Here is a 27,051-nt window from a genome sequence, read left to right on the forward strand (position 1 = left end):
TGTGTGTGGGAGTGGTGTGTGTGTGGGAGTGGTGTGTGTGTGGGAGTGGTGTGTGTGTGGGAGTGGTGTGTGTGTGGGAGTGGTGTGTGTGTGGGAGTGGTGTGTGTGTGTGGGAGTGGTGTGTGTGTGTGGGAGTGGTGTGTGTGTGTGGGAGTGGTGTGTGTGTGTGGGAGTGGTGTGTGTGTGTGGGAGTGGTGTGTGTGTGTGGGAGTGGTGTGTGTGTGTGGGAGTGGTGTGTGTGTGTGGGAGTGGTGTGTGTGTGTGGGAGTGGTGTGTGTGTGTGGGAGTGGTGTGTGTGTGTGGGAGTGGTGTGTGTGTGTGGGAGTGGTGTGTGTGTGTGGGAGTGGTGTGTGTGTGTGGGAGTGGTGTGTGTGTGTGGGAGTGGTGTGTGTGTGTGGGAGTGGTGTGTGTGTGTGGGAGTGGTGTGTGTGTGTGGGAGTGGTGTGTGTGTGTGGGAGTGGTGTGTGTGTGTGGGAGTGGTGTGTGTGTGTGGGAGTGGTGTGTGTGTGTGGGAGTGGTGTGTGTGTGTGGGAGTGGTGTGTGTGTGTGGGAGTGGTGTGTGTGTGTGGGAGTGGTGTGTGTGTGTGGGAGTGGTGTGTGTGTGTGGGAGCGGTGTTTGGGAGCGGTATTTGGGAGCAGTGTGTGTGTGTTTGTAGCTGTTACAAGGGGGCATAACTATAAGATTCAGGGTGGGAGATATAGGAGGGATGTCCAAGGTAGGTTCTTTACTCAGAGAGTGGTTAGGGTGTGGAATGGACTGCCTGCTGTGATAGTGGAGTCGGACACTTTAGGAACTTTCAAGCGGTTATTGGATAGGCACATGGAGCACACCAGAATGACAGGGAGTGGGATAGCTTGATCTTGGTTTCGGACAATGCTCGGCACAACATCGGCCAAACATCGCTCCCAAACACCGCTCCCAAACATCGCTCCCAAACCCCGAGGGCCGAAGGGCCTGTTCTGTGCTGTACTGTTCTATAATTCTATCTATAATCGTGGGCCAAGAATAGGCGATTTGGCCCCTTGGACCCGCTTTACTATTCAATAAGCTTATGCCTATCTGATTGTGGGCTTAACTACACTTTCCTGTCTCTCCTCCATAAATCTTGTCTCCCTTGTCAATCAAAAATCTGTCTAATATATTCAGGAAACCACCTCCATTGTTTTGTGGGGGAGAGCATTTCCTGAGAGAGGATTGTTGGTCTCCCTAGAAGACTTTAGAATCGAATCTTATATTCTTTTCAGCTTTGGTAGCTTCATCCATTATGGTGCTTGACTCTCCATTTTGATTAAGAAACATCTTATTATGTTGTAGGAATCTTCTGCTTCCAAAACAAGTGTCAGCAGAGAGACCTTGGGCAAAGTTCTACATCAAGATTTATAAAGCGGAGGATCTCCCCAACATGAATTCAGGATTCATGGGAACTTTCTCAAAAATTCTCGGAGAGAACAAAATTTTCATTGATCCTTATGTTCAAGTTACCTTTGCAGGACAACAGGTAAAAATATTAAATATATTCTTACTGCGAAATGGAAATGTTAGTTTGTTGGAGTCGAACCTTTGTTAACTGGAGCACTGTGATCCTCATGCCTGATTAGTTGCCACGTTGAGATATAAACATTGAAAAATAAAAGGCTGGAAAAGACCATTTTGTCCATCAAGCTGCTTAAACCCGTCCCATTCTCAGCAGCCATGTAATCTCCAGGGAGAGACTTAAAAGTGGAAAAGAAAACCAAGAGTATGACCCCAGGCTGTTATATTTCTGGGATATGCTGAGTTGAACTGAATTAACCACTTGCTGTTTCCAATCTGTGGACACAATACAAAAGAAGGATTGGACATGGTGCCTGTCGAGTTGGGCCAGGGTTTGTTATGGGCCAGATTTTAGAAAACCCCAAAGTATATCATGGAGTTTACCTGAACTACAACGTTTAATAGATTTTGGTTATGAGGAGCACAAGGGCCCACTTTCCAGGTGTTATGCAGCAGAGACCTTAAGTATTTTTAAACAAAACAATGTTTATTCAATGAATTCCGTTAACATTTTATAAACACACAGTAAACATTTTATCAACTACCAACACAACTACCCCCCACAGATACAGTACTCTATATGTAACCCTTAATAACTTTCCTAACAACATCCATTAGCCAACCCCCCTTTTTAACAAAGCAATAGGTATAGATTCTTTACACAAGGCAGTTATCACTTTTAAATTATAAAGTGATCTGGACACCTTTTAACATAAGAGAGAGAGACAAAATGAACCTTCCTTGTCTGAATTCAGCTTTCAACTGCCTAAAATGAAAGTAAAATGCAAAGCCACAAACAGCTTCCAGCTCAAAACCAAAGTAAAAGCCAGAGATGCAACACAGCTCCACCCACACAATGTCATCAATGCAGCTATTTGATAAACACCAATTTCTTAAAGGTACACTCCCATGACAATTTGGCAGCTTTTTCACCCACTACAACAAGTTTCTTGCTGTAAGAATGTTCTCTTTTATGAGCAGGGTGAGACATCAGTGGAAGGAAACACAACAACCCCAGAATGGAATGAACAGATTACTTTTGTTGAGATGTTTCCGCCACTTGCTCGTCGTATCAAAGTTCAAGTCATCGATGATGCTAAAATCAATGATTTTGCTGTTGCAACTCACTTTATCAATTTACAGCAGATATCCGATGCTGGGATTAACGGTGAGTTCAAAAGGAAGAGTATTGTCCATACTTCCTTCTGTTTTACTAAGCTTTTTTTTTTCGTAAGTGAATCTCTTCTACTCCTGAATCTGCAAAACTCTGGATTGCTTCTAGTATATTTCTAGAGAGTAAAACTCTATTTTCCCTCTTTAGCTTCCGACCTCTCTCAGATTTTTTTCGTGTTCTCTATTTTATGAATAACCGTGGACTCCTATTAATAATATCTGCCTCGTAAAAAAACAAATGCGATCAGAGCAGTGTCACTGAATCCAATGGACAGAATTCAGAAAGTATTAAAGAGTCAGGTGTAAAAATCAGGTGAGCATTGAAGAGACGGGTACAAAACAGGCGAGTGTTAAACAGGTGGGTGTTATAGGGGAGCTGGTGGTGCAGTGAAATTGTCACTGGCCAAATCTAAAGATCCAGGATAATGCTCTGGGGACCCGGGTTCAAATTCACCAGGCAGATGGTGAAATTTGAATTCAATAAAAATCTGGAATTAAAAGTCGAATGAAACCATTGTGGATTGATGTAAAACAATATCTGGTTCACTGATGCCCTTTAGAGAAGGAAATCTGCCGCCTTACCTGGTCTGGCCTACATGTAACTCCAGACTCTTAGTCTCCCAAACAGAAGGGGCATCTATGTTACGATCCCCCTGGGAGCACAAACCGGAAAGCTGTTCAGTGTTCCAGACCATACAAATTTATACAAGGCATTGAATACCAGGGTTCCCAGGGTATCCCCCTATCGAGCCAGCATCTTGATCGGGCAATAGTGAGATCCTGCGGTAAGGTGCCCCCCCCCCCCACCCCAGTGACAGGGAGAACCCCCCCCCTCCCCCCCCAGAGACCTCTGTGATAGAGAGCCGCACCCCACCCCCACAGGGACCCCTGTGATAGGGAAATACTGCCCCCCCACCTGGGGCCCCTGTGATAGGGGGATTCCCCACAGGGACACCCTGTAAAAGAACCCTCACCCGCCCACAGATGCAGATCGTTACCCCCCCCTCCCCGCACAGATCCTCCTTCTCAAAAATGCTACCCTTGTGTGGAAGCTAGAGAGCAGTCCAGACAGGGGCAGTGAGAGGAGTTACAGTTGCAACACTGACCTTGCAGCTCCACGTGTCCATTCCTGGAAGGAGAGCAGCTGTGACCGGTCTCTGGTTCCCACAGATCCACTATCTGCAAGCCAATCATAGCTTTCTAGCGGTAGTCTGTGACTGACTGCTTCTACAAACCATCTACAGCTTTGATTCATTTATCTCCCTTCACGGTTCAGTGGCCAAGTCGTGAAACCCAAATGTCTGCAATGACCACATCAAAGAGAGGTAAGTGCAGTGAAATCACACATTTGAGTGCTTGGAATACACTTACCTGTCTTTTATGCAGGCTGGTCTTTGAGGGTGCCTTTAGGCAGGGGCTCCCTGGGGATCCCCCTATTGCAGGGGACCCTGGGGAGGTCCCCCTGGAGTCCTTGGGGGACATGCAACTGGGTTCCTCCGATCCTCTGGGCAATCTCCACGAGTGCCGTTCCATCTGGTCCCCGTTTGTGGAGACCAGTACTGAATGCCACTCGCCCGAGGTCTCCAAAGCAAGGGTGTTAGATCCCACACCTTGGGTAGATTCCGGGAACACATTAAAGTGAGACTAGCTGTCTCGCTCTAATATGCAGATTTAGCAGAAAGTGATCCACTCACAATGGGTGGGATTCACATGGCGACATCGCATGAGATCGTGTTGGGTCTCGCAAGGCACGGAGAGCCAGGCAGATCCCGAAATGGGATCCCCCGGCATCTACTGGGCACATTGCGATGCGCGGTGATGGTTTACAGGCACAATGCAACCAGTAGATCCCACCCTGTATGTTTTCAAGAAGCAGTTAGATATAGCACTTAAGGCGAGTAGGATTAAAGGCTATCGGTGGAAGGTGAGATTAGGCTATTGAACTTGATGATCAGCCATGGCTGGAAGGGACAAATGGCCTCCTCCTGCTCCTATTTTCTATGTTTCTATGTCATTGCTTCACTGAAACTTCTCATTGCAAACGCACCTCCCAGAGTCGCCAGTGCAAACCCACCCCCCAGAGTCCCCAGTGCAACCCACCCCCCAGAGTCCCCAGTGCAAACACACCTCCCAGAGTCCCCAGTGCAAACCCTCCTCCCAGAGTACCCAGTGCAAACACACCCCCCAGAGTCCCCAGTGCAAACACACCTCCCAGAGTCCCCAGTGCAACCCACCCCCCAGAGTACCCAGAGCAAAGCCACCTCCCAGAGTCCCCAGTGCAAACCAACCTCCGAGAGTCCCCAGTGCAAACCCTCCTCCCAGAGTCCCCAGTGCAAAGCCACCACCCAGAGACCCCAGTGCAAAGCCGCCACCCAGAGACCCCAGTGCAAAGCCAGCACCCAGAGTACCCAGAGCAAACCCACCTCCCAGAGGCCCAGTGCAAACCTGCCTCCCAGAGTTCCCAGTGCAAACGCACCTCCCAGAGTCCCCAGTGCAACCCACCCCCCAGAGTACCCAGTGCAAACACACCTCCCAGAGTCCCCAGTGCAAACACACCTCCCAGAGTCCCCAGTGCAACCCACCCCCCAGAGACCCCAGTGCAAACCCACATCCCAGAGTACCCAGTGCAAACCCTCCTCCCACAATACCCAGTGCAAACCCTCCTCCCAGAGTACCCAGTGCAAACCCTCCTCCCAGAGTACCCAGTGCAAGCCCACCTCCCAGAGTCCCCAGTGCAAAGCCACCACCCAGAGTACCCAGAGCAAACACACCTCCCAGAGGCCCAGTGCAAACCTGCCTCCCAGAGTAGCCAGTGCAAACACGCCTCCCAGATCCCCCAGTGCAAACCCACCTCCCAGAGTACCGAGTGCAAACCCGTCTCCCAGAGTACCCAGTGCATACCCGCCACCAAGAGTACCCAGTGCAAACCCACCTCCCAGAGTACCCAGAGCAAACCCACCTCCCTGAGGCCCAGTGCAAACCCGCCTCCCAGAGTCCCCAGTGCAAACCTACCTTCCAGAGTACCAGTGCAAACCCGCCACCCAGAGACCCCAGTACAAACCCACCTCCCAGTGTACCCAGTGCAAACGTCCTCCCAGAGTCCCCACTGCAAACCCACTTCCCAGAGACCCCAGTGCAAACACAACTCCCAGAGTCCCCAGTGCAAACCCTCTTCCCAGAGACCCCAGTACAAACCCGCCTCCCAGTGTACCCAGTGCAACCCCTCCTCCCAGAGTACCCAGTGCAAACCTACCTTCCAGAGTACCAGTGCAAACCCGCCACCCAGAGACCCCAGTACAAACCCACCTCCCAGTGTACCCAGTGCAAACCCTCCTCCCAGAGTCCCCACTGCAAACCCACTTCCCAGTGTACCCAATGCAAACCCTCCTCCCAGAGTCCCCTGTGCAAACCCAACTCCTAGAGTCCCCTCTGCAAACCTACCTCCCAGAGCCCCAGAGCAAACCCACCTCCCAGAGCCCCAGAGCAAACCCACCTCCCAGAGTGCCCAGTGCAAACCAACCTCCGAGAGTCCCCAGTGCAACCCACCCCCCAGAGTACCCAGTGCAAACACACCTCCCAGATTCCCCAGTGCAAACCCACCATACAGAGGCCCAGTGCAAACCTGCCTCCCAGAGTCCCCAGTGCAAACCAGCCTCCCAGAGTCCCCAGTGCAAACACACCTCCCAGAGTCCCCAGTGCAAACACACCTCCCAGAGTCCCCAGTGCAAACCCGCCTCCCAGAGACCCCAGTGCAAACACACCTCCCAGAGTCCCCAATGCATACCCGCCTCCCAGAGACCCCAGTTCAAACACACTTCCCAGAGTACCCAATGCATACCCGCCTCCCAGAGACCCCAGTACAAACCCACCTCCCAGTGTACCCAGTGCAAACCTACCACCCAGAGTACCCAGAGCAAACCCACCTCCCAGAGGCCCAGTGCAAATCCGCCTCCCACACTCCCCAGTACGAACCCACCTCCCAGTGTTCCCAGTGCAATCCTTCCTCCCAGAGACCCCAGTACAAACCCACCTCCCAATGTACCCAGTGCAAATCCATCTCCCGTAGCCACCTGTGCAAACCCAACTCCCATAGTCCCCAGTGCAAACCCACCTCCCAGAGTACCCAGTGCAAACCCGCCTCCCAGAGCCCCCAGCGCAAACCCACCTCCCAGAGCACCCTGTGCAAACCCACCTCCCAGAGACCCCAGTACAAACCCGCCTCCCAGAGCTCCCAGTGCAAACCCACCTCACATAGCCCCCAGTGCAAACCCACCTCCCAGAGTACCCAGTGCAAACTTGCCTCCCAGAGCCCCCAGTGCAATCCCGCCTCCCAGAGTACCCAGTGCAAACCCACCTCCCAGAGCCCACAGCGCAAACCCACCTCCCAGAGACCCCAGTGCAAACCCACCTCCCAGAGACCCCAGTGCAAACCCACCTCCCAGAGACCCCAGTACAAACTCACCTCCCAGAGCACCCAGTGCATACCTTCTTCTCAGAGTGCCCAGGGCAAAGTCACCACCCAGAGTACCCAGAGCAAAGCCACCTCCCAGAGTCCCCAGTGCAAACCAACCTCCGAGAGTCCCCAGTGCAAACCCTCCTCCCAGAGTCCCCAGTGCAAAACCACCACCCAGAGACCCCAGTGCAAAGCCACCACCCAGAGACCCCAGTGCAAAGCCAGCACCCAGAGTACCCAGAGCAAACCCACCTCCCAGAGGCCCAGTGCAAACCTGCCTCCCAGAGTCCCCAGTGCAAACGCACCTCCCAGAGTCCCCAGTGCAAACCAGCCTCCCAGAGTCCCCAGTGCAAACACACCTCCCAGAGTCCCCAGTGCAAACACACCTCCCAGAGTCCCCAGTGCAAACCCACCTCCCAGTGTACCCAGTGCAAACCTACCACCCAGAGTACCCAGAGCAAACCCACCTCCCAGAGGCCCAGTGCAAACCCGCCTCCCAGAGTCCCCAGTACGAACCCACCTCCCAGTGTTCCCAGTGCAATCCTTCCTCCCAGAGACCCCAGTACAAACCCACCTCCCAATGTACCCAGTGCAAAAACACCTCCCAGAGTCCCCAGTGCAAACCCACCTCCCAGAGCCCCAGAGCAAACCCACCTGCCAGAGTCATAGAACATAGAACAATACAGCGCAGTACAGGCCCTTCGGCCCACGATGTTGCACCGAAACAAAAGCCATCTAACCTACACTATACCATTATCATCCATATGTTTATCCAATAAACTTTTAAATGCCCTCAATGTTGGCGAGTCCCCAGTACAACCCGCCTCCCAAAGCACCCAGTGCATACCCTCCTCTCAGAGTACCCAGTGCAAACCCACCTCCCAGAGCCCCCAGCGCAAACCCACCTCCCAGAGCCCCCACTGCAAACCTACCTCCCAGAGCCCCAGAGCAAACCCACCTCCCAGAGCTCCCAGTGCAAACCTACCTCCCAGAGTCCCCAGTGCAAGCCCGCCTGCCAGAGTCCCCAGTACAAACCCACCTCCCAGAGCCCCCAGTGCAAAGCCACCACCCAGAGTACCCAGTGCAACCACCCACCCCCAGAGTTCCCAGAGCAATCCCACCTCCCAGTGTCCCTAGTGCAAACCCACCTCCCAGTGTCCCCAGTGCAAACCCTCCTCCCAGAGTCCCCAGTGCAAAGCCACCACCCAGAGTACCCAGAGCAAACACACCTCCCAGAGGCCCAGTGCAAACCTTCCTCCCAGAGTACCCAGTGCAAACACGCCTTCCAGATCCCCCAGTGCAAAACCTAATCCCAGAGTACCCAGTGCAAACACGCCTCCCAGAGTACCCAGTGCAAACCCACCTCTCAGAGCCCCAGTGCAAAGCCTCCTCCCAGAGTACCCAGTGCAAAACCTCCTCCCAGTGTACCCAGTGCAAACCCACATCCCAGAGTAACCAGTGCAAACCCACCTCCCAGAGACCCAGTGCAAACCCGCATCCCAGAGCCCCCAGTGCAGAACCTACCTCCCAGAGCCCCCAGTGCAAGCCCACCTCCCAGAGTACCAAGTGCAAACCCACATCCCAGAGTACCCAGTGCAAACCCTCCTCCCACAATACCCAGTGCAAACCTTCCTCCCAGAGTACCCAGTGCAAACCCTCCTCCCAGAGTACCCAGTGCAAGCCCACCTCCCAGAGTCCCCAGTGCAAAGCCACCACCCAGAGTACCCAGAGCAAACACACCTCCCAGAGGCCCAGTGCAAACCTGCCTCCCAGAGTAGCCAGTGCAAACACGCCTCCCAGATCCCCCAGTGCAAACCCACCTCCCAGAGTACCGAGTGCAAACCCGTCTCCCAGAGTACCCAGTGCATACCCACCTCCCAGAGTACCCAGAGCAAACCCACCTCCCAGAGGCCCAGTGCAAACCTGCCTCCCAGAGTCCCCAGTGCAAACACACCTCCCATAGTCCCCAGTGCAAACACTCCTCCCAGAGTCCCCAGTGCACACCCGCCTCCCAGTGACCCCAGTGCAAACACACCTCCCAGAATACCCAATGCATACCCACCTCCCAGAGACCCCAGTACAAACCCACCTCCGAGAGTACCCAATGCAAACCCACCTTCCAGAGTCCCCAATGCAAACCCACCTCCCAGAGTCCCCAGTGCAAACCCACCTCCCAGAGTCCCCAGTGCAAACCCACCTCCCATAGCCCCCAGTGCAAACCCACCTCCCACAGCCCCCAGTGCAAACCCACCTCCCAGAGTCCCCAGTGCAAACCCATCTCCCGTAGCCACCTGTGCAATCCCACCTCCCATAGCCCCCAGTGCAAACCCACCTCCCAGAGTACCCAGTGCAAACCCGCCTCCTAGAGTTCCCAGAGCAATCCCACCTCCCAGAGTTCCCAGAGCAATCCCACCTCCCAGTGTCCCTACTGCAAACCCACCTCCCAGTGTCCCCAGTGCAAAGCCACCACCCAGAGTACCCAGAGCAAACACACCTCCCAGAGGCCCAGTGCAAACCTGCCTCCCAGAGTAGCCAGTGCAAACACGCCTCCCAGATCCCCCAGTGCAAAGCTTCCTCCCAGAGTACCCAGTGCAAACACGCCTCCCAGAGTACCCAGTGCAAACCCACCTCCTAGAGCCCCCAGTGCAAAACATCCTCCCAGTGTACCCAGTTCAAACCCACATCCCAGAGTAACCAGTGCAAACCCACCTCCCAGAGTACGCAGTGCAAACCCACCTCCCAGAGACCCAGTGCAAACCCGCCTCTCAGAGCCCCCAGTGCAAAACCTATCTCCCAGAGACCCCAGTGCAAGCCCACCTCCCAGAGTACCAAGTGCAAACCCACATCCCAGAGTACCCAGTGCAAACCCTCCTCCCACAGTACCCAGTGCAAACCTTCCTCCCAGAGTACCCAGTGCAAACCCTCCTCCCAGAGTACCCAGTGCAAACCCTCCTCCCAGAGTACCCAGTGCAAACCCTCTTCCCAGAGTACCCAGTGCAAACCATCCTCCCAGAGTACCCAGGGCAAGCCTACCTCCCAGAGTACCCAGTGCAAACCCACCTCCCAGAGTACCCAGTGCAAACCCATCTCCCAGAGTGCACAGTGCAACCCTCCTCCCAGAGTACCCAGTGCATACCCGCCTCCCAGAGTACCCAGTGCAAACCCGCCTCCCAGAGCCCTCAGCGCAAACCCACCTCCCATAGCCCCCAGTGCAAACCCACCTCCCAGAGTCCCCAGTGAAAACCAACCTCGCAGTGTCCCCAGTGCAAACCCACCTCCCATAGCCCCCAGTGCAAACCCAGCTCCCACAGCCCCCAGTGCAAACCCACCTCCCAGAGTCCCCAGTGCAAACCCATCTCCCGTAGCCACCTGTGAAAACCCACCTCCCAGAGTACCCAGTGCAAACCCGCCTCCCAGAGTACCCAGTGCAAACCCACCTCCCAATGCCCCCAGCGCAAACCCACCTCCCAGAGCCCCCACTGCAAACCTACCTCCCAGTGTCACTAGTGCAAACCCACCTCCCAGTGTCCCCAGTGCAAACCCTCCTCCCAGAGTCCCCAGTGCAAAGCCACCACCCAGAGTCCCCAGTGCAAAGCCACCACCCAGAGTACCCAGAGCAAACACACCTCCCAGAGGCCCAGTGCAAAACCTCCTCCCAGAGTACCCAGTGCAAACACGCCTCTCAAAGCCCCCAGTGCAAAGCCTCCTCCCAGAGTACCCAGTGCACACCCGCCTCCCAGAGTACCCAGGGCAAACCCACCTCCCAGAGCCCCCAGTGCAAAACCTCCTCCCAGTGTACCCAGTGCAAACCCACATCCCAGAGTAACCAGTGCAAACCCACCTCCCAGAGTACGCAGTGCAAACGCACCTCCCAGAGACCCAGTGCAAACCCGCCTCCCAGAGCCCCCAGTGCAAACACACCTCCCAGAGTCCCCAATGCATACCCGCCTCCCAGAGACCCCAGTTCAAACACACTTCCCAGAGTACCCAATGCATACCCGCCTCCCAGAGACCCCAGTACAAACCCACCTCCCAGTGTACCCAGTGCAAACCTACCACCCAGAGTACCCAGAGCAAACCCACCTCCCAGAGGCCCAGTGCAAATCCGCCTCCACACTCCCCAGTACGAACCCACCTCCCAGTGTTCCCAGTGCAATCCTTCCTCCCAGAGACCCCAGTACAAACCCACCTCCCAATGTACCCAGTGCAAACCCATCTCCCGTAGCCACCTGTGCAAACCCAACTCCCATAGTCCCCAGTGCAAACCCACCTCCCAGAGTACCCAGTGCAAACCCGCCTCCCAGAGCCCCCAGCGCAAACCCACCTCCCAGAGCACCCTGTGCAAACCCACCTCCCAGAGACCCCAGTACAAACCCGCCTCCCAGAGCTCCCAGTGCAAACCCACCTCACATAGCCCCCAGTGCAAACCCACCTCCCAGAGTACCCAGTGCAAACTTGCGTCCCAGAGCCCCCAGTGCAATCCCGCCTCCCAGAGTGCCCAGGGCAAAGTCACCACCCAGAGTCCCCAGTGCAAACCCTCCTCCCAGAGTCCTCAGTGCAAAACCACCACCCAGAGACCCCAGTGCAAAGCCACCACCCAGAGACCCCAGTGCAAAGCCACCACCCAGAGACCCCAGTGCAAAGCCAGCACCCAGAGTACCCAGAGCAAACCCACCTCCCAGAGGCCCAGTGCAAACCTGCCTCCCAGAGTCCCCAGTGCAAGCGCACCTCCCAGAGTCCCCAGTGCAAACCAGCCTCCCAGAGTCCCCAGTGCAAACACACCTCCCAGAGTCCCCAGTGCAAACACACCTCCCAGAGTCCCCAGTGCAAACCCACCTCCCAGTGTACCCAGTGCAAACCTACCACCCAGAGTACCCAGAGCAAACCCACCTCCCAGAGGCCCAGTGCAAACCCGCCTCCCAGAGTCCCCAGTACGAACCCACCTCCCAGTGTTCCCAGTGCAATCCTTCCTCCCAGAGACCCCAGTACAAACCCACCTCCCAATGTACCCAGTGCAAAAACACCTCCCAGAGTCCCCAGTGCAAAACCACCTCCCAGAGCCCCAGAGCAAACCCACCTGCCAGAGTCATAGAACATAGAACAATACAGCGCAGTACAGGCCCTTCGGCCCACGATGTTGCACCGAAACAAAAGCCATCTAACCTACACTATACCATTATCATCCATATGTTTATCCAATAAACTTTTAAATGCCCTCAATGTTGGCGAGTCCCCAGTACAACCCACCTCCCAGAGCCCCCAGCGCAAACCCACCTCCCAGAGCCCCCACTGCAAACCTACCTCCCAGAGCCCCAGAGCAAACCCACCTCCCAGAGCTCCCAGTGCAAACCTACCTCCCAGAGTCCCCAGTGCGAGCCCGCCTGCCAGAGTCCCCAGTACAAACCCACCTCCCAGAGCCCCCAGTGCAAAGCCACCACCCAGAGTACCCAGTGCAACCACCCACCCCCAGAGTTCCCAGAGCAATCCCACCTCCCAGTGTCCCTAGTGCAAACCCACCTCCCAGTGTCCCCAGTGCAAACCCTCCTCCCAGAGTCCCCAGTGCAAAGCCACCACCCAGAGTCCCCAGTGCAAAGCCACCACCCAGAGTACCCAGAGCAAACACACCTCCCAGAGGCCCAGTGCAAACCTTCCTCCCAGAGTACCCAGTGCAAACACGCCTTCCAGATCCCCCAGTGCAAAACCTAATCCCAGAGTACCCAGTGCAAACACGCCTCCCAGAGTACCCAGTGCAAACCCGCCTCCCAGAGCCCCCAGCGCAAACCAACCTCCCAGAGCCCCCAGTGCAAACACACCTGCCAGAGTCCCCAGTGCAAACCCACTTTCCAGAGCCCCCAGTGCAAACACACCTGCCAGACTCCCCAGTGCAAACCCACCTTCCAGAGCCCCCAGTGCAAACACACCTGCCAGAGTCCCCAGTGGAAACCCACCTGCCAGATTCCCCAGTACAAACCCGCCTCTCAGAGCGCCCAGTGCAAAGCCACCACCCAGAGTACCCAGTGCAATCCCACCTCCCAGAGCCCCCAGCGCAAACCCACCTCCCATAGCCCCCAGTGAAAACCTACCTCGCAGAGTACTCAGTGAAAACCCACCTCCCAGAGTCCCCAGTGCAAACCAACCTCCCAGAGCCCCCAGTGCAAACACACCTGCCAGAGTCCCCAGTGCAAACCCACTTTCCAGAGCCCCCAGTGCAAACACACCTGCCAGAGTCCCCAGTGCAAACCCACCTTCCAGAGCCCCCAGTGCAAACACACCTGCCAGAGTCCCCAGTGGATACCCACCTGCCAGATTCCCCAGTACAAACCCGCCTCTCAGAGCGCCCAGTGCAAAGCCACCACCCAGAGTACCCAGTGCAAAACCTACCTCCCAGAGCCCCCAGTACAAGCCCACCTCCCAGAGTACCCAGTGCAAACCCTCCTCCCACAGTACCCAGTGCAAACCTTCCTCCCAGAGTACCCAGTGCAAACCTTCCTCCCAGAGTACCCAGTGCAAACCCTCCTCCCAGAGTACCCAGTGCAAGCCCACCTCCCAGAGCCCCCAGTGCAAACCCACCTCTCAGAGTACCCAGTGCATACCCGCCTCCCAGAGTACCCAGTGCAAACCCGCCTCCCAGAGCCCCCAGTGCAAACCCACCTCCCAGAGTCCCCAGTGAAAACCAACCTCGCCGAGTACTCAGTGCAAACCCACCTTCCAGACCCCCCAGCGCAAACCCACCTCCCAGAGCACCCAGTGCATACCCTCCTCTCAGAGTGCCCAGTGCAAAGCCACCACCCAGAGTACCCAGTGCAATCCCACCTCCCAGAGTTCCCAGAGCAAACCCACCTCCCAGAGTCCCCAGTGCAAAGCCACCACCCAGAGCCCCCATTGCAAAACCCACCTCCCAGAGCCCCAAGTGCAAACCCACCTCCTGTATCTGTGCAAACCCACAGCCCAGAGTCCCCAGTGCAAACACGCCTCCCAGAGTCCCCCAGTGCAAACCCACCCCCCAGAGTCCCCAGTGCAAACCCACCTCCCACAGTCCCCAGTGCAACCCCTCCTCCCAGAGTCCCCAGTGCAAAGCCACCACCCAGAGTCCCAGTGCAAAGCCACCACCCAGAGTACCCAGCGCAAACCCACCTCCCAGAGGCCCAGTGCAAACCTGCCTTCCAGAGTCCCCAGTGCAAACACACCTCCCAGATACCCCAGTGAAACACACCTCCCAGAATACCCAATGCATACCCGCCTCCCAGAGACCCAAGTACGAACCCACCTCCCAGCGTACCCAGTGCAAACCCTCCTCCCAGAGTCCCCACTGCAAATCCACCTCCCAGTGTAACCAGTACAAACCCGCCTCCCAGTGTACCCAGTGCAAACACACCTCCCAGAGTCCCCAGTGCAAACCCGCCTCCCAGAGACCCCAGTACAAACCCACCTTCCAGTGTACCCAGTGCAAACCCTCCTCCCAGAGTCCCCACTGCAAACCCACCTCCCAGAGTCCCCAATGCAAACACACCTCCCGGAGTCCCCAGTGCAAACCCGCCTCCCAGAGACCCCAGTACCACCCCACCTGACAGTGTCCCAAGTGCAAACCCTCCTACCAGAGTCCCCACTGCAAACACACCTCCCAGAGTCCCCAGTGCAAACCCGCCTCCCAGAGACCCCATTGCAAACCCTCCTCCCAGAGTCCCCAGTGCAAACCCGCCTCCCAGAGACCCCAGTGCAAACACACCTCCCAGAGTCCCCAGTGCAAACTGTCCTCCTAGAGACCCCAGTACGAACACGCCTCCCAGTGTACCCAGTGCAAAGCCTCCTCCCAGAGACCCCGTACAAACCCGCCTCCCAGTGTACCCAGTGCAAACACACCTCCCAGTGTACCCAGTGCAGACACACCTCCCAGAGTCTCCAGTGCAAACCCACCTCCCAGAGTACCCAGTACAATCCCGCCTCCCAGTGTACCCAGTGCAAACCCTCCTCCCAGAGAGCCCAGTACAAACCCACCTCCCAGTGTACCCAGTGCAAACCTACTACCCAGAGTACCCAGAGCAAACCCACCTCCCAGAGGCCCAGTGCAAACCCGCCTCCCAGAGTCCCCAGTACGAACCCACCTCCCAGTGTACCCAGTGCAATCCCTCCTCCCAGAGACCCCAGTACAAACCCGCCTCCCAGAGTACCCAGTGCAAACCCGCCTCCCAGAGCCCCCAGCGCAAACCCACCTCCCATAGCCCCCAGTGCAAACCCTCCTCCCAGAGTCCCCTGTGCAAACCCGCCTCCCAGAGTGCACAGTGCAAACCCTCCTACCAGAGTACCCAGTGCATACCGCCTCCCAGAGTACCCAGTGCAAACCCGCCTCCCAGAGCCCCCAGCGCAAACCAACCTCCCAGAGCCCCCAGTGCAAACACACCTGCCAGAGCCCCCAGTGCAAACCCACTTTCCAGAGCCCCCAGTGCAAACACACCTGCCAGACTCCCCAGTGCAAACCCACCTTCCAGCGCCCCCAGTGCAAACACACCTGCCAGAGTCCCCAGTGGAAACCCACCTGCCAGATTCCCCAGTACAAACCCGCCTCTCAGAGCGCCCAGTGCAAAGCCACCACCCAGAGTACCCAGTGCAATCCCACCTCCCAGAGTTCCCAGAGCAAACCCACCTCCCAGAGTCCCCAGTGCAAAGCCACCACCCAGAGTACCCTGTGCAAACCCACCTCCCAGAGTCCCCAGTGCAAACACGCCTCCCAGAGTACCCAGTGCAAACACGCCTCCCAGAGTACCCAGTTCAAACCCACCTCCCAGAGCCCCCAGTGCAAAACCTCCTCCCAGAGTACCCAGTGCAAACCCACATCCCAGAGTAACCAGTGCAAACCCACCTCCCAGAGTACCCAGTGCAAACCAACCTCCCAGAGTACCCAGTGCAAACCAACCTCCCACAGACCCAGTGTAAACCCTCCTCCCAGAGTCCCCTGTGCAAACCCGCCTCCCAGAGTACCCAGTGCTAACCCGCCTCCCAGAGCCCCCAGCGCAAACCCACCTCCCATAGCCCCCAGTGCAAACCCACCTCCCAGAGTCCCCAGTGAAAACCAACCTCGCAGAGTACTCAGTGCAAACCCGCCTCCCAGAGCCCCCAGCGCAAACCCACCTCCTAGAGTTCCCAGTGCAAACAACCTCCCAGAGCCCCCAGTGCAAACACACCTGCCAGAGTCCCCAGTGCAAACCCACCTTCCAGAGCCCCCAGTGCAAACCCACCTCCCAGTGTACCCAGTGCAAACCCTCCTCCCAGAGACCCCTGTACAAACCTGCCTCCCAGTGTACCCAGTGCAAACACACCTCCCAGAGTCCCCAGTGCAAACCCGCCTCCCAGAGACCCCAGTACAAATCCACCTTCCAGTGTACCCAGTGCAAACCCTCCTCCCAGAGTCCCCACTGCAAACCCACCTCCCAGAGTCCCCAGTGCAAACCCTCCTCCCAGAGCCCCCAGTACAAACCCGCCTCCCAGAGACCCCAGTGCGAACACACCTCCCAGATTCCCCAGTGCAAACCCTCCTCCCAGAGACCCCTGTACGAACACTCCTCCCAGTGTACCCAGTGCAAACCCTCCTCCCAGAGACCCCCGTACAAACCCGCCTCCCAGTGTACCCAGTGCAGACACACCTCCCAGAGTCTCCAGTGCAAACCCGCTCCCAGAGACCCCAGTACAAACCCACCTCCCAGTGTACCCAGTGCAAACCCTCCTCCCAGAGTCCCCACTGCAAACCCACCTCCCAGAGTACCCAGTACAATCCCGCCTCCCAGTGTACCCAGTGCAAACCCTCCTCCCAGAGACCCCAGTACAAACCCACCTCCCAGTGTACCCAGTGCAAACCTACTACCCAGAGTACCCAGAGCAAACCCACCTCCCAGAGGCCCAGTGCAAACCCGCCTCCCAGAGTCCCCAGTACGAACCCAACTCCCAATGTTCCCAGTGCAAACACACCACCCAGAGTACCCAGTGCAAACCCTCCCCCCAGAGTCACCACTGCAAACCCACCTCCCAGTGTACCCAGTGCAATCCCTCCTCCCAGAGACCCCAGTACAAACCCACCTCCCAATGTTCCCAGTGCAAACACACCACCCAGAGTACCCAGTGCAAACCCTCCCCCCAGAGTCACCACTGCAAACCCACCTCCCAGTGTACCCAGTGCAAACCCTCCTCCCAGAGTCCCCTGTGCAAACCCGCCTCCCAGAGTGCACAGTGCAAACCCTCCTACCAGAGTACCCAGTGCATACCGCCTCCCAGAGTACCCAGTGCAAACCCGCCTCCCAGAGCCCCCAGCGCAAACCAACCTCCCAGAGCCCCCAGTGCAAACACACCTGCCAGAGTCCCCAGTGCAAACCCACTTTCCAGAGCCCCCAGTGCAAACACACCTGCCAGACTCCCCAGTGCAAACCCACCTTCCAGAGCCCCCAGTGCAAACACACCTGCCAGAGTCCCCAGTGGAAACCCACCTGCCAGATTCCCCAGTACAAATCCGCCTCTCAGAGCGCCCAGTGCAAAGCCACCACCCAGAGTACCCAGTGCAATCCCACCTCCCAGAGCCCCCAGCGCAAACCCACCTCCCATAGCCCCCAGTGAAAACCTACCTCGCAGAGTACTCAGTGAAAACCCACCTCCCAGAGTCCCCAGTGCAAACCAACCTCCCAGAGCCCCCAGTGCAAACACACCTGCCAGAGTCCCCAGTGCAAACCCACTTTCCAGAGCCCCCAGTGCAAACACACCTGCCAGAGTCCCCAGTGCAAACCCACCTTCCAGAGCCCCCAGTGCAAACACACCTGCCAGAGTCCCCAGTGGAAACCCACCTGCCAGATTCCCCAGTACAAACCCGCCTCTCAGAGCGCCCAGTGCAAAGCCACCACCCAGAGTACCCAGTGCAATCCCACCTCCCAGAGTTCCCAGAGCAAACCCACCTCCCAGAGTCCCCAGTGCAAAGCCACCACCCAGAGTACCCTGTGCAAACCCACCTCCCAGAGTCCCCAGTGCAAACACGCCTCCCAGAGTACCCAGTGCAAACACGCCTCCCAGAGTACCCAGTTCAAACCCACCTCCCAGAGCCCCCAGTGCAAAACCTCCTCCCAGAGTACCCAGTGCAAACCCACCTTCCAGAGTACCCAGTGCAAACCCACCTCCCACAGACCCAGTGTAAACCCTCCTCCCAGAGTCCCCTGTGCAAACCTGCCTCCCAGAGTACCCAGTGCAAACCCGCCTCCCAGAGCCCCCAGCGCAAACCCACCTCCCATAGCCCCCAGTGCAAACCCACCTCCCAGAGTCCCCAGTGAAAACCAACCTCGCAGAGTACTCAGTGCAAACCCGCCACCCAGAGCCCCCAGCGCAAACCCACCTCCCAGAGTTCCCAGTGCAAACCAACCTCCCAGAGCCCCCAGTGCAAACCTGCCTCCCAGTGTACCCAGTGCAAACACACCTCCCAGAGTCCCCAGTGCAAACCCGCCTCCCAGAGACCCCAGTACAAACCCACCTGACAGTGTCCCCAGTGCAAACCCTCCTACCAGAGTCCCCACTGCAAACACACCTCCCAGAGTCCCCAGTGCAAACCCGCCTCCCAGAGACCCCAGTGCAAACCCGCCTCCCAGAGACCCCAGTGCGAACACACCTCCCAGATTCCCCAGTGCAAACCCTCCTCCCAGATACCCCTGTACGAACACTCCTCCCAGTGTACCCAGTGCAAACCCTCCTCCCAGAGACCCCCGTACAAACCCGCCTCCCAGTGTACCCAGTGCAGACACACCTCCCAGAGTCTCCAGTGCAAACCCGCTCCCAGAGACCCCAGTACAAACCCACCTCCCAGTGTACCCAGTGCAAACCCTCCTCCCAGAGTCCCCACTGCAAACCCACCTCCCAGAGTACCCAGTACAATCCCGCCTCCCAGTGTACCCAGTGCAAACCCTCCTCCCAGAGACCCCAGTACAAACCCACCTCCCAGTGTACCCAGTGCAAACCTACTACCCAGAGGCCCAGTGCAAACACACCACCCAGAGTACCCAGTGCAAACCCTCCCCCCAGAGTCACCACTGCAAACCCACCTCCCAGTGTACCCAGTGCAATCCCTCCTCCCAGAGACCCCAGTACAAACCCACCTCCCAATGTTCCCAGTGCAAACACACCACCCAGAGTACCCAGTGCAAACCCTCCTCCCAGAGTCCCCTGTGCAAACCCGCCTCCCAGAGTGCACAGTGCAAACCCTCCTACCAGAGTACCCAGTGCATACCGCCTCCCAGAGTACCCAGTGCAAACCCGCCTCCCAGAGCCCCCAGCGCAAACCAACCTCCCAGAGGCCCCAGTGCAAACACACCTGCCAGAGTCCCCAGTGCAAACCCACTTTCCAGAGCCCCCAGTGCAAACACACCTGCCAGACTCCCCAGTGCAAACCCACCTTCCAGAGCCCCCAGTGCAAACACACCTGCCAGAGTCCCCAGTGGAAACCCACCTGCCAGATTCCCCAGTACAAACCCGCCTCTCAGAGCGCCCAGTGCAAAGCCACCACCCAGAGTACCCAGTGCAATCCCACCTCCCAGAGTTCCCAGAGCAAACCCACCTCCCAGAGTCCCCAGTGCAAAGCCACCACCCAGAGTACCCTGTGCAAACCCACCTCCCAGAGTCCCCAGTGCAAACACGCCTCCCAGAGTACCCAGTGCAAACACGCCTCCCAGAGTACCCAGTTCAAACCCACCTCCCAGAGCCCCCAGTGCAAAACCTCCTCCCAGAGTACCCAGTGCAAACCCACATCCCAGAGTAACCAGTGCAAACCCACCTCCCAGAGTACCCAGTGCAAACCCACCTCCCAGAGTAACCAGTGCAAACCCTCCTCCCAGAGTACCCAGTGCATACCGCCTCCCAGTGTACCCAGTGCAAACCCTCCTCCCAGAGAGCCCAGTACAAACCCACCTCCCAGTGTACCCAGTGCAAACCTACTACCCAGAGTACCCAGAGCAAACCCACCTCCCAGAGGCCCAGTGCAAACCCGACTCCCAGAGTCCCCAGTACGAACCCACCTCCCAGTGTACCCAGTGCAATCCCTCCTCCCAGAGACCCCAGTACAAACCCGCCTCCCAGAGTACCCAGTGCAAACCCGCCTCCCAGAGCCCCCAGCGCAAACCCACCTCCCATAGCCCCCAGTGCAAACCCTCCTCCCAGAGTCCCCTGTGCAAACCCGCCTCCCAGAGTGCACAGTGCAAACCCTCCTACCAGAGTACCCAGTGCATACCGCCTCCCAGAGTACCCAGTGCAAACCAGCCTCCCAGAGCCCCCAGCGCAAACCCACCTCCCATAGCCCCCAGTGAAAACCAACCTCGCAGAGTACTCAGTGCAAACCCGCCTCCCAGAGTCCCCTGTGCAAACCAACCTCCCAGAGCCCCCAGTGCAAACACACCTGCCAGAGTCCCCAGTGCAAACCCACTTTCCAGATCCCCCAGTGCAAACACACCTGCCAGAGTCCCCAGTGCAAACCCACCTTCCAGAGCCCCCAGTGCAAACACACCTGCCAGAGTCCCCAGTGGAAACCCACCTGCCAGATTCCCCAGTACAAACCCGCCTCTCAGAGCGCCCAGTGCAAAGCCACCACCCAGAGTACCCAGTGCAAACCAACCTCCCAGAGCCCCCAGTGCAAACACACCTGCCAGAGTCCCCAGTGCAAACCCACCTTCCAGAGCCCCCAGTGCAAACACACCTGCCAGAGTCCCCAGTGCAAACCCACCTTCCAGATCCCCCAGTGCAAACACACCTGCCAGAGTCCCCAGTGGAAACCCACCTGCCAGATTCCCCAGTTCAAACCCACCTCCCAGAGCCCCCAGTGCAAAACCTCCTCCCAGAGTACCCAGTGCAAACCCACATCCCAGAGTAACCAGTGCAAACCCACCTCCCAGAGTACCCCGTGCAAACCCACCTCCCACACACCCAGTGTAAACCCGCCTCCCAGAGCACCCAATGCAAACCCACCTCCCAGAGCCCCCATTGCAAAACCCACCTCCCAGAGACCCCAGTACAAACCCACCTCCCAGTGTACCCAGTGCAAACCCTCCTCCCAGAGTCCCCACTGCAAACCCACCTCCCAGAGTACCCAGTACAATCCCGCTTCCCAGTGTACCCAGTGCAAACCCTCCTCCCAGAGACCCCAGTACAAACCCACCTCCCAGTGTACCCAGTGCAAACCGAGTACCCAGAGCAAACCCACCTCCCAGAGGCCCAGTGCAAACCCGCCTCCCAGAGTCCCCAGTACGAACCCACCTCCCAATGTTCCCAGTGCAAACACACCACCCAGAGTACCCAGTGCAAACCCTCCCCCCAGAGTCACCACTGCAAACCCACCTCCCAGTGTACCCAGTGCAATCCCTCCTCCCAGAGACCCCAGTACAAACCCACCTCCCAATGTTCCCAGTGCAAACACACCACCCAGAGTACCCAGTGCAAACCCTCCCCCCAGAGTCACCACTGCAAACCCACCTCCCAGTGTACCCAGTGCAAACCCTCCTACCAGAGTACCCAGTGCATACCGCCTCCCAGAGTACCCAGTGCAAACCCGCCTCCCAGAGCCCCCAGCGCAAACCCACCTCCCATAGCCCCCAGTGAAAACCAACCTCGCAGAGTACTCAGTGCAAACCCGCCTCCCAGGGTCCCCAGTGCAAACCAACCTCCCAGAGCCCCCAGTGCAAACACACATGCCAGAGTCCCCAGTGCAAATCCACCTTCCAGAGCTCCCAGTGCAAACACACCTGCCAGAGTCCCCAGTGCAAACCCACCTTCCAGATCCCCCAGTGCAAACACACCTGCCAGAGTCCCCAGTGGAAACCCACCTCCCAGAGTCCCCAGTGTAAAGCCACCACCCAGAGTACCCAGTGCAATCCCACCTCCCAGAGTTCCCAGAGCAAAGCCACCTCCCAGAGTCCCCAGTGCAAAGCCACCACCCAGAGTACCCTGTGCAAACCCACCTCCCAGAGTCCCCAGTGCAAACACGCCTCCCAGAGTACCCAGTTCAAACCCACCTCCCAGAGCCCCCAGTGCAAAACCTCCTCCCAGAGTACCCAGTGCAAACCCACATCCCAGAGTAACCAGTGCAAACCCACCTCCCAGAGTACCCAGTGCAAACCCACCTCCCACAGACCCAGTGTAAACCTGCCTCCCAGAGCACCCAATGCAAACCCACCTCCCAGAGCCCCCATTGCAAAACCCACCTCCCAGAGCCCCCAGTGCAATGCCACCTACCAGAGTACCCAGTGCAAACCCACATCCCAGAGTACCCAGTGCAAACCCTCCTCCCAGAGTAAACAGTGCAAACCCTCCTCCTAGAGTACCCAGTGCAAACCCTCCTCCCAGAGTACCCAGTGCAAGCCCACCTCCCAGAGCCCCCAGTGCAAACACGCCTCCCAGAGTACCCAGTGCAAACACACCTCCCAGAGCCCCCAGTGCAAAACCTCCTCCCAGAGTAACCAGTGCAAACCCACATCCCAGAGTAACCAGTGCAAACCCACCTCCCAGATTACCCAGTGCAAACCCACCTCCCAGAGACCCAGTGTAAACCCGCCTCCCAGAGCACCCAATGCAAACCCACTTCCCTGAGCCCCCATTGCAAAACCCACCTCCCAGAGCCCCCAGTGCAATCCCACCTCCCAGAGTACCCAGTGCAAACCCACATCCCAGAGTACCCAGTGCAAACCCTCCTCCCAGAGTAAATAGTGCAAACCCTCCTCCTAGAGTACCCAGTGCAAACTCACCTCCCAGAGTACCCAGTGCAAACCCGTCTCCCAGAGTACACAGTGCAAACCCTCCTCCCAGAGTACCCAGTGCAAACCCGTCTCCCAGAGTACCCAGTGCAAACCCGCCTCCCAGAGCCCCCAGCGCAAACCCACCTCCCATAGCCCCCAGCGCAAACCCACCTCCCAGAGTCCCCAGTGAAAACCAACCTCCCAGAGCCCCCAGTGCAAACACACCTGCCAGAGTCCCCAGTGCAAACCCACCTTCCAGAGCCCCCAGTGCAAACCCACCTGCCAGATTCCCCAGTGCAAACCCATCTGCCAGAGTCCCCAGTACAAACCCGCCTCCTAGAGCCCACAGCGCAAACCCACCTCCCAGAGTTCCCAGAGCAAACCCACCTCCCCAGAGTCCCCAGTGCAAAGCCACCACCCAGAGTACCCTGTGCAAACCCACCTAACAGAGTCCCCAGTGCAAACCCACCTCCCAGAGCCCCAAGTGCAATCCCACCTCCCAGAGTACCCAGTGCAAACCCACATCCCAGAGTACCCAGTGCAAACCCCCCTCCCAGAGTAAACAGTGCAAACTCTCCTCCTAGAGTACCCAGTGCAAACCCTCCTCCCAGAGTACCCAGTGCAAGCCCACCTCCCAGAGTACCCAGTGCAAACCCGTCTCCCAGAGTACACAGTGCAAACCCTCCTCCCAGAGTACCCAGTGCAAACCCGTCTCCCAGAGTACCCAGTGCAAACCAGTCTCCCAGTGTCCCCAGCGCAAACCCGTCTCCCACAGTCCCCCGTGCAAATCTTCCTCCTCGAGCCCAAATGCAAACCCTCCTCCCAGAGCCGCCAGTGCAAACCCGTCTGCCAGAGTACCCAGTGCACACCCTCTTCCCAGAGTACCCAGTGCATACCCTCCTTCCATAGCCCCCAGTGCATACCCGCCTTCCAGAGACCCCAGTACAAACCCACCTCCCAGTGTACCCAGTGCAAAGCCACCACCCAGAGTACCCTGTGCAAACCCACCTCCCAGAGTCCCCAGTGCAAACACGCCTCCCAGAGTACCCAGTGCAAACACGCCTCCCAGAGTACCCAGTTCAAACCCACCTCCCAGAGCCCCCAGTGCAAAACCTCCTCCCAGAGTACCCAGTGCAAACCCACATCCCAGAGTAACCAGTGCAAACCCACCTCCCAGAGTACCCAGTGCAAACCCACCTCCCACAGACCCAGTGTAAACCCTCCTCCCAGAGTCCCCTGTGCAAACCTGCCTCCCAGAGTACCCAGTGCAAACCCGCCTCCCAGAGCCCCCAGCGCAAACCCACCTCCCATAGCCCCCAGTGCAAACCCACCTCCCAGAGTCCCCAGTGAAAACCAACCTCGCAGAGTACTCAGTGCAAACCCGCCTCCCAGAGCCCCCAGCGCAAACCCACCTCCCAGAGTTCCCAGTGCAAACCAACCTCCCAGAGCCCCCAGTGCGAACACACCTCCCAGATTCCCCAGTGCAAACCCTCCTCCCAGAGACCCCTGTACGAACACTCCTCCCAGTGTACCCAGTGCAAACCCTCCTCCCAGAGACCCCCGTACAAACCCGCCTCCCAGTGTACCCAGTGCAGACACACCTCCCAGAGTCTCCAGTGCAAACCCGCTCCCAGAGACCCCAGTACAAACCCACCTCCCAATGTACCCAGTGCAAACCCTCCTCCCAGAGTCCCCACTGCAAACCCACCTCCCAGAGTACCCAGTACAATCCCGCCTCCCAGTGTACCCAGTGCAAACCCTCCTCCCAGAGACCCCAGTACAAACCCACCTCCCAGTGTACTCAGTGCAAACCTACTACCCAGAGCAAACCCACCTCCCAGAGGCCCAGTGCAAACCCGCCTCCCAGAGTCCCCAGTACGAACCCAACTCCCAATGTTCCCAGTGCAAACACACCACCCAGAGTACCCAGTGCAAACCCTCCCCCCAGAGTCACCACTGCAAACCCACCTCCCAGTGTACCCAGTGCAATCCCTCCTCCCAGAGACCCCAGTACAAACCCACCTCCCAATGTTCCCAGTGCAAACACACCACCCAGAGTACCCAGTGCAAACCCTCCCCGCAGAGTCACCACTGCAAACCCACCTCCCAGTGTACCCAGTGCAAACCCGCCTCCCAGATTGCACAGTGCAAACCCTCCTACCAGAGTACCCAGTGCATACCGCCTCCCAGCGTACCCAGTGCAAACCCTCCTCCCAGAGTCCCCACTGCAAATCCACCTCCCAGTGTAACCAGTACAAACCCGCCTCCCAGTGTACCCAGTGCAAACACACCTCCCAGAGTCCCCAGTGCAAACCCGCCTCCCAGAGACCCCAGTACAAACCCACCTTCCAGTGTACCCAGTGCAAACCCTCCTCCCAGAGTCCCCACTGCAAACCCACCTCCCAGAGTCCCCAATGCAAACACACCTCCCGGAGTCCCCAGTGCAAACCCGCCTCCCAGAGACCCCAGTACCACCCCACCTGACAGTGTCCCAAGTGCAAACCCTCCTACCAGAGTCCCCACTGCAAACACACCTCCCAGAGTCCCCAGTGCAAACCCGCCTCCCAGAGACCCCATTGCAAACCCTCCTCCCAGAGTCCCCAGTGCAAACCCGCCTCCCAGAGACCCCAGTGCAAACACACCTCCCAGAGTCCCCAGTGCAAACTGTCCTCCTAGAGACCCCAGTACGAACACGCCTCCCAGTGTACCCAGTGCAAAGCCTCCTCCCAGAGACCCCGTACAAACCCGCCTCCCAGTGTACCCAGTGCAAACACACCTCCCAGTGTACCCAGTGCAGACACACCTCCCAGAGTCTCCAGTGCAAACCCACCTCCCAGAGTACCCAGTACAATCCCGCCTCCCAGTGTACCCAGTGCAAACCCTCCTCCCAGAGAGCCCAGTACAAACCCACCTCCCAGTGTACCCAGTGCAAACCTACTACCCAGAGTACCCAGAGCAAACCCACCTCCCAGAGGCCCAGTGCAAACCCGCCTCCCAGAGTCCCCAGTACGAACCCACCTCCCAGTGTACCCAGTGCAATCCCTCCTCCCAGAGACCCCAGTACAAACCCGCCTCCCAGAGTACCCAGTGCAAACCCGCCTCCCAGAGCCCCCAGCGCAAACCCACCTCCCATAGCCCCCAGTGCAAACCCTCCTCCCAGAGTCCCCTGTGCAAACCCGCCTCCCAGAGTGCACAGTGCAAACCCTCCTACCAGAGTACCCAGTGCATACCGCCTCCCAGAGTACCCAGTGCAAACCCGCCTCCCAGAGCCCCCAGCGCAAACCAACCTCCCAGAGCCCCCAGTGCAAACACACCTGCCAGAGCCCCCAGTGCAAACCCACTTTCCAGAGCCCCCAGTGCAAACACACCTGCCAGACTCCCCAGTGCAAACCCACCTTCCAGAGCCCCCAGTGCAAACACACCTGCCAGAGTCCCCAGTGGAAACCCACCTGCCAGATTCCCCAGTACAAACCCGCCTCTCAGAGCGCCCAGTGCAAAGCCACCACCCAGAGTACCCAGTGCAATCCCACCTCCCAGAGTTCCCAGAGCAAACCCACCTCCCAGAGTCCCCAGTGCAAAGCCACCACCCAGAGTACCCTGTGCAAACCCACCTCCCAGAGTCCCCAGTGCAAACACGCCTCCCAGAGTACCCAGTGCAAACACGCCTCCCAGAGTACCCAGTTCAAACCCACCTCCCAGAGCCCCCAGTGCAAAACCTCCTCCCAGAGTACCCAGTGCAAACCCACATCCCAGAGTAACCAGTGCAAACCCACCTCCCAGAGTACCCAGTGCAAACCAACCTCCCAGAGTACCCAGTGCAAACCAACCTCCCACAGACCCAGTGTAAACCCTCCTCCCAGAGTCCCCTGTGCAAACCCGCCTCCCAGAGTACCCAGTGCTAACCCGCCTCCCAGAGCCCCCAGCGCAAACCCACCTCCCATAGCCCCCAGTGCAAACCCACCTCCCAGAGTCCCCAGTGAAAACCAACCTCGCAGAGTACTCAGTGCAAACCCGCCTCCCAGAGCCCCCAGCGCAAACCCACCTCCTAGAGTTCCCAGTGCAAACAACCTCCCAGAGCCCCCAGTGCAAACACACCTGCCAGAGTCCCCAGTGCAAACCCACCTTCCAGAGCCCCCAGTGCAAACCCACCTCCC

At 57.8% G+C, this 27,051-nt stretch overlaps 1 protein-coding gene across 1 annotated transcript in view; it reads left to right on the forward strand.

The window, feature by feature from the left end:
- The window catches only part of fer1l4 (fer-1 like family member 4), a 527,478-nt gene that overhangs the window by 131,492 nt on the left and 368,935 nt on the right, over nt 1–27,051 (forward strand). The window contains exons 13-14 of the mRNA XM_072515422.1: nt 1,316–1,499; nt 2,516–2,702. Of these exons, the coding sequence (XP_072371523.1) occupies nt 1,316–1,499; nt 2,516–2,702 (371 nt within the window). The remainder of the gene's footprint in view (nt 1–1,315; nt 1,500–2,515; nt 2,703–27,051) is intronic.

This window comes from Scyliorhinus torazame, chromosome 8 (assembly GCF_047496885.1).
Source record: "Scyliorhinus torazame isolate Kashiwa2021f chromosome 8, sScyTor2.1, whole genome shotgun sequence".
In the NCBI taxonomy this organism is placed as follows: Eukaryota; Metazoa; Chordata; class Chondrichthyes; order Carcharhiniformes; family Scyliorhinidae; genus Scyliorhinus; species Scyliorhinus torazame.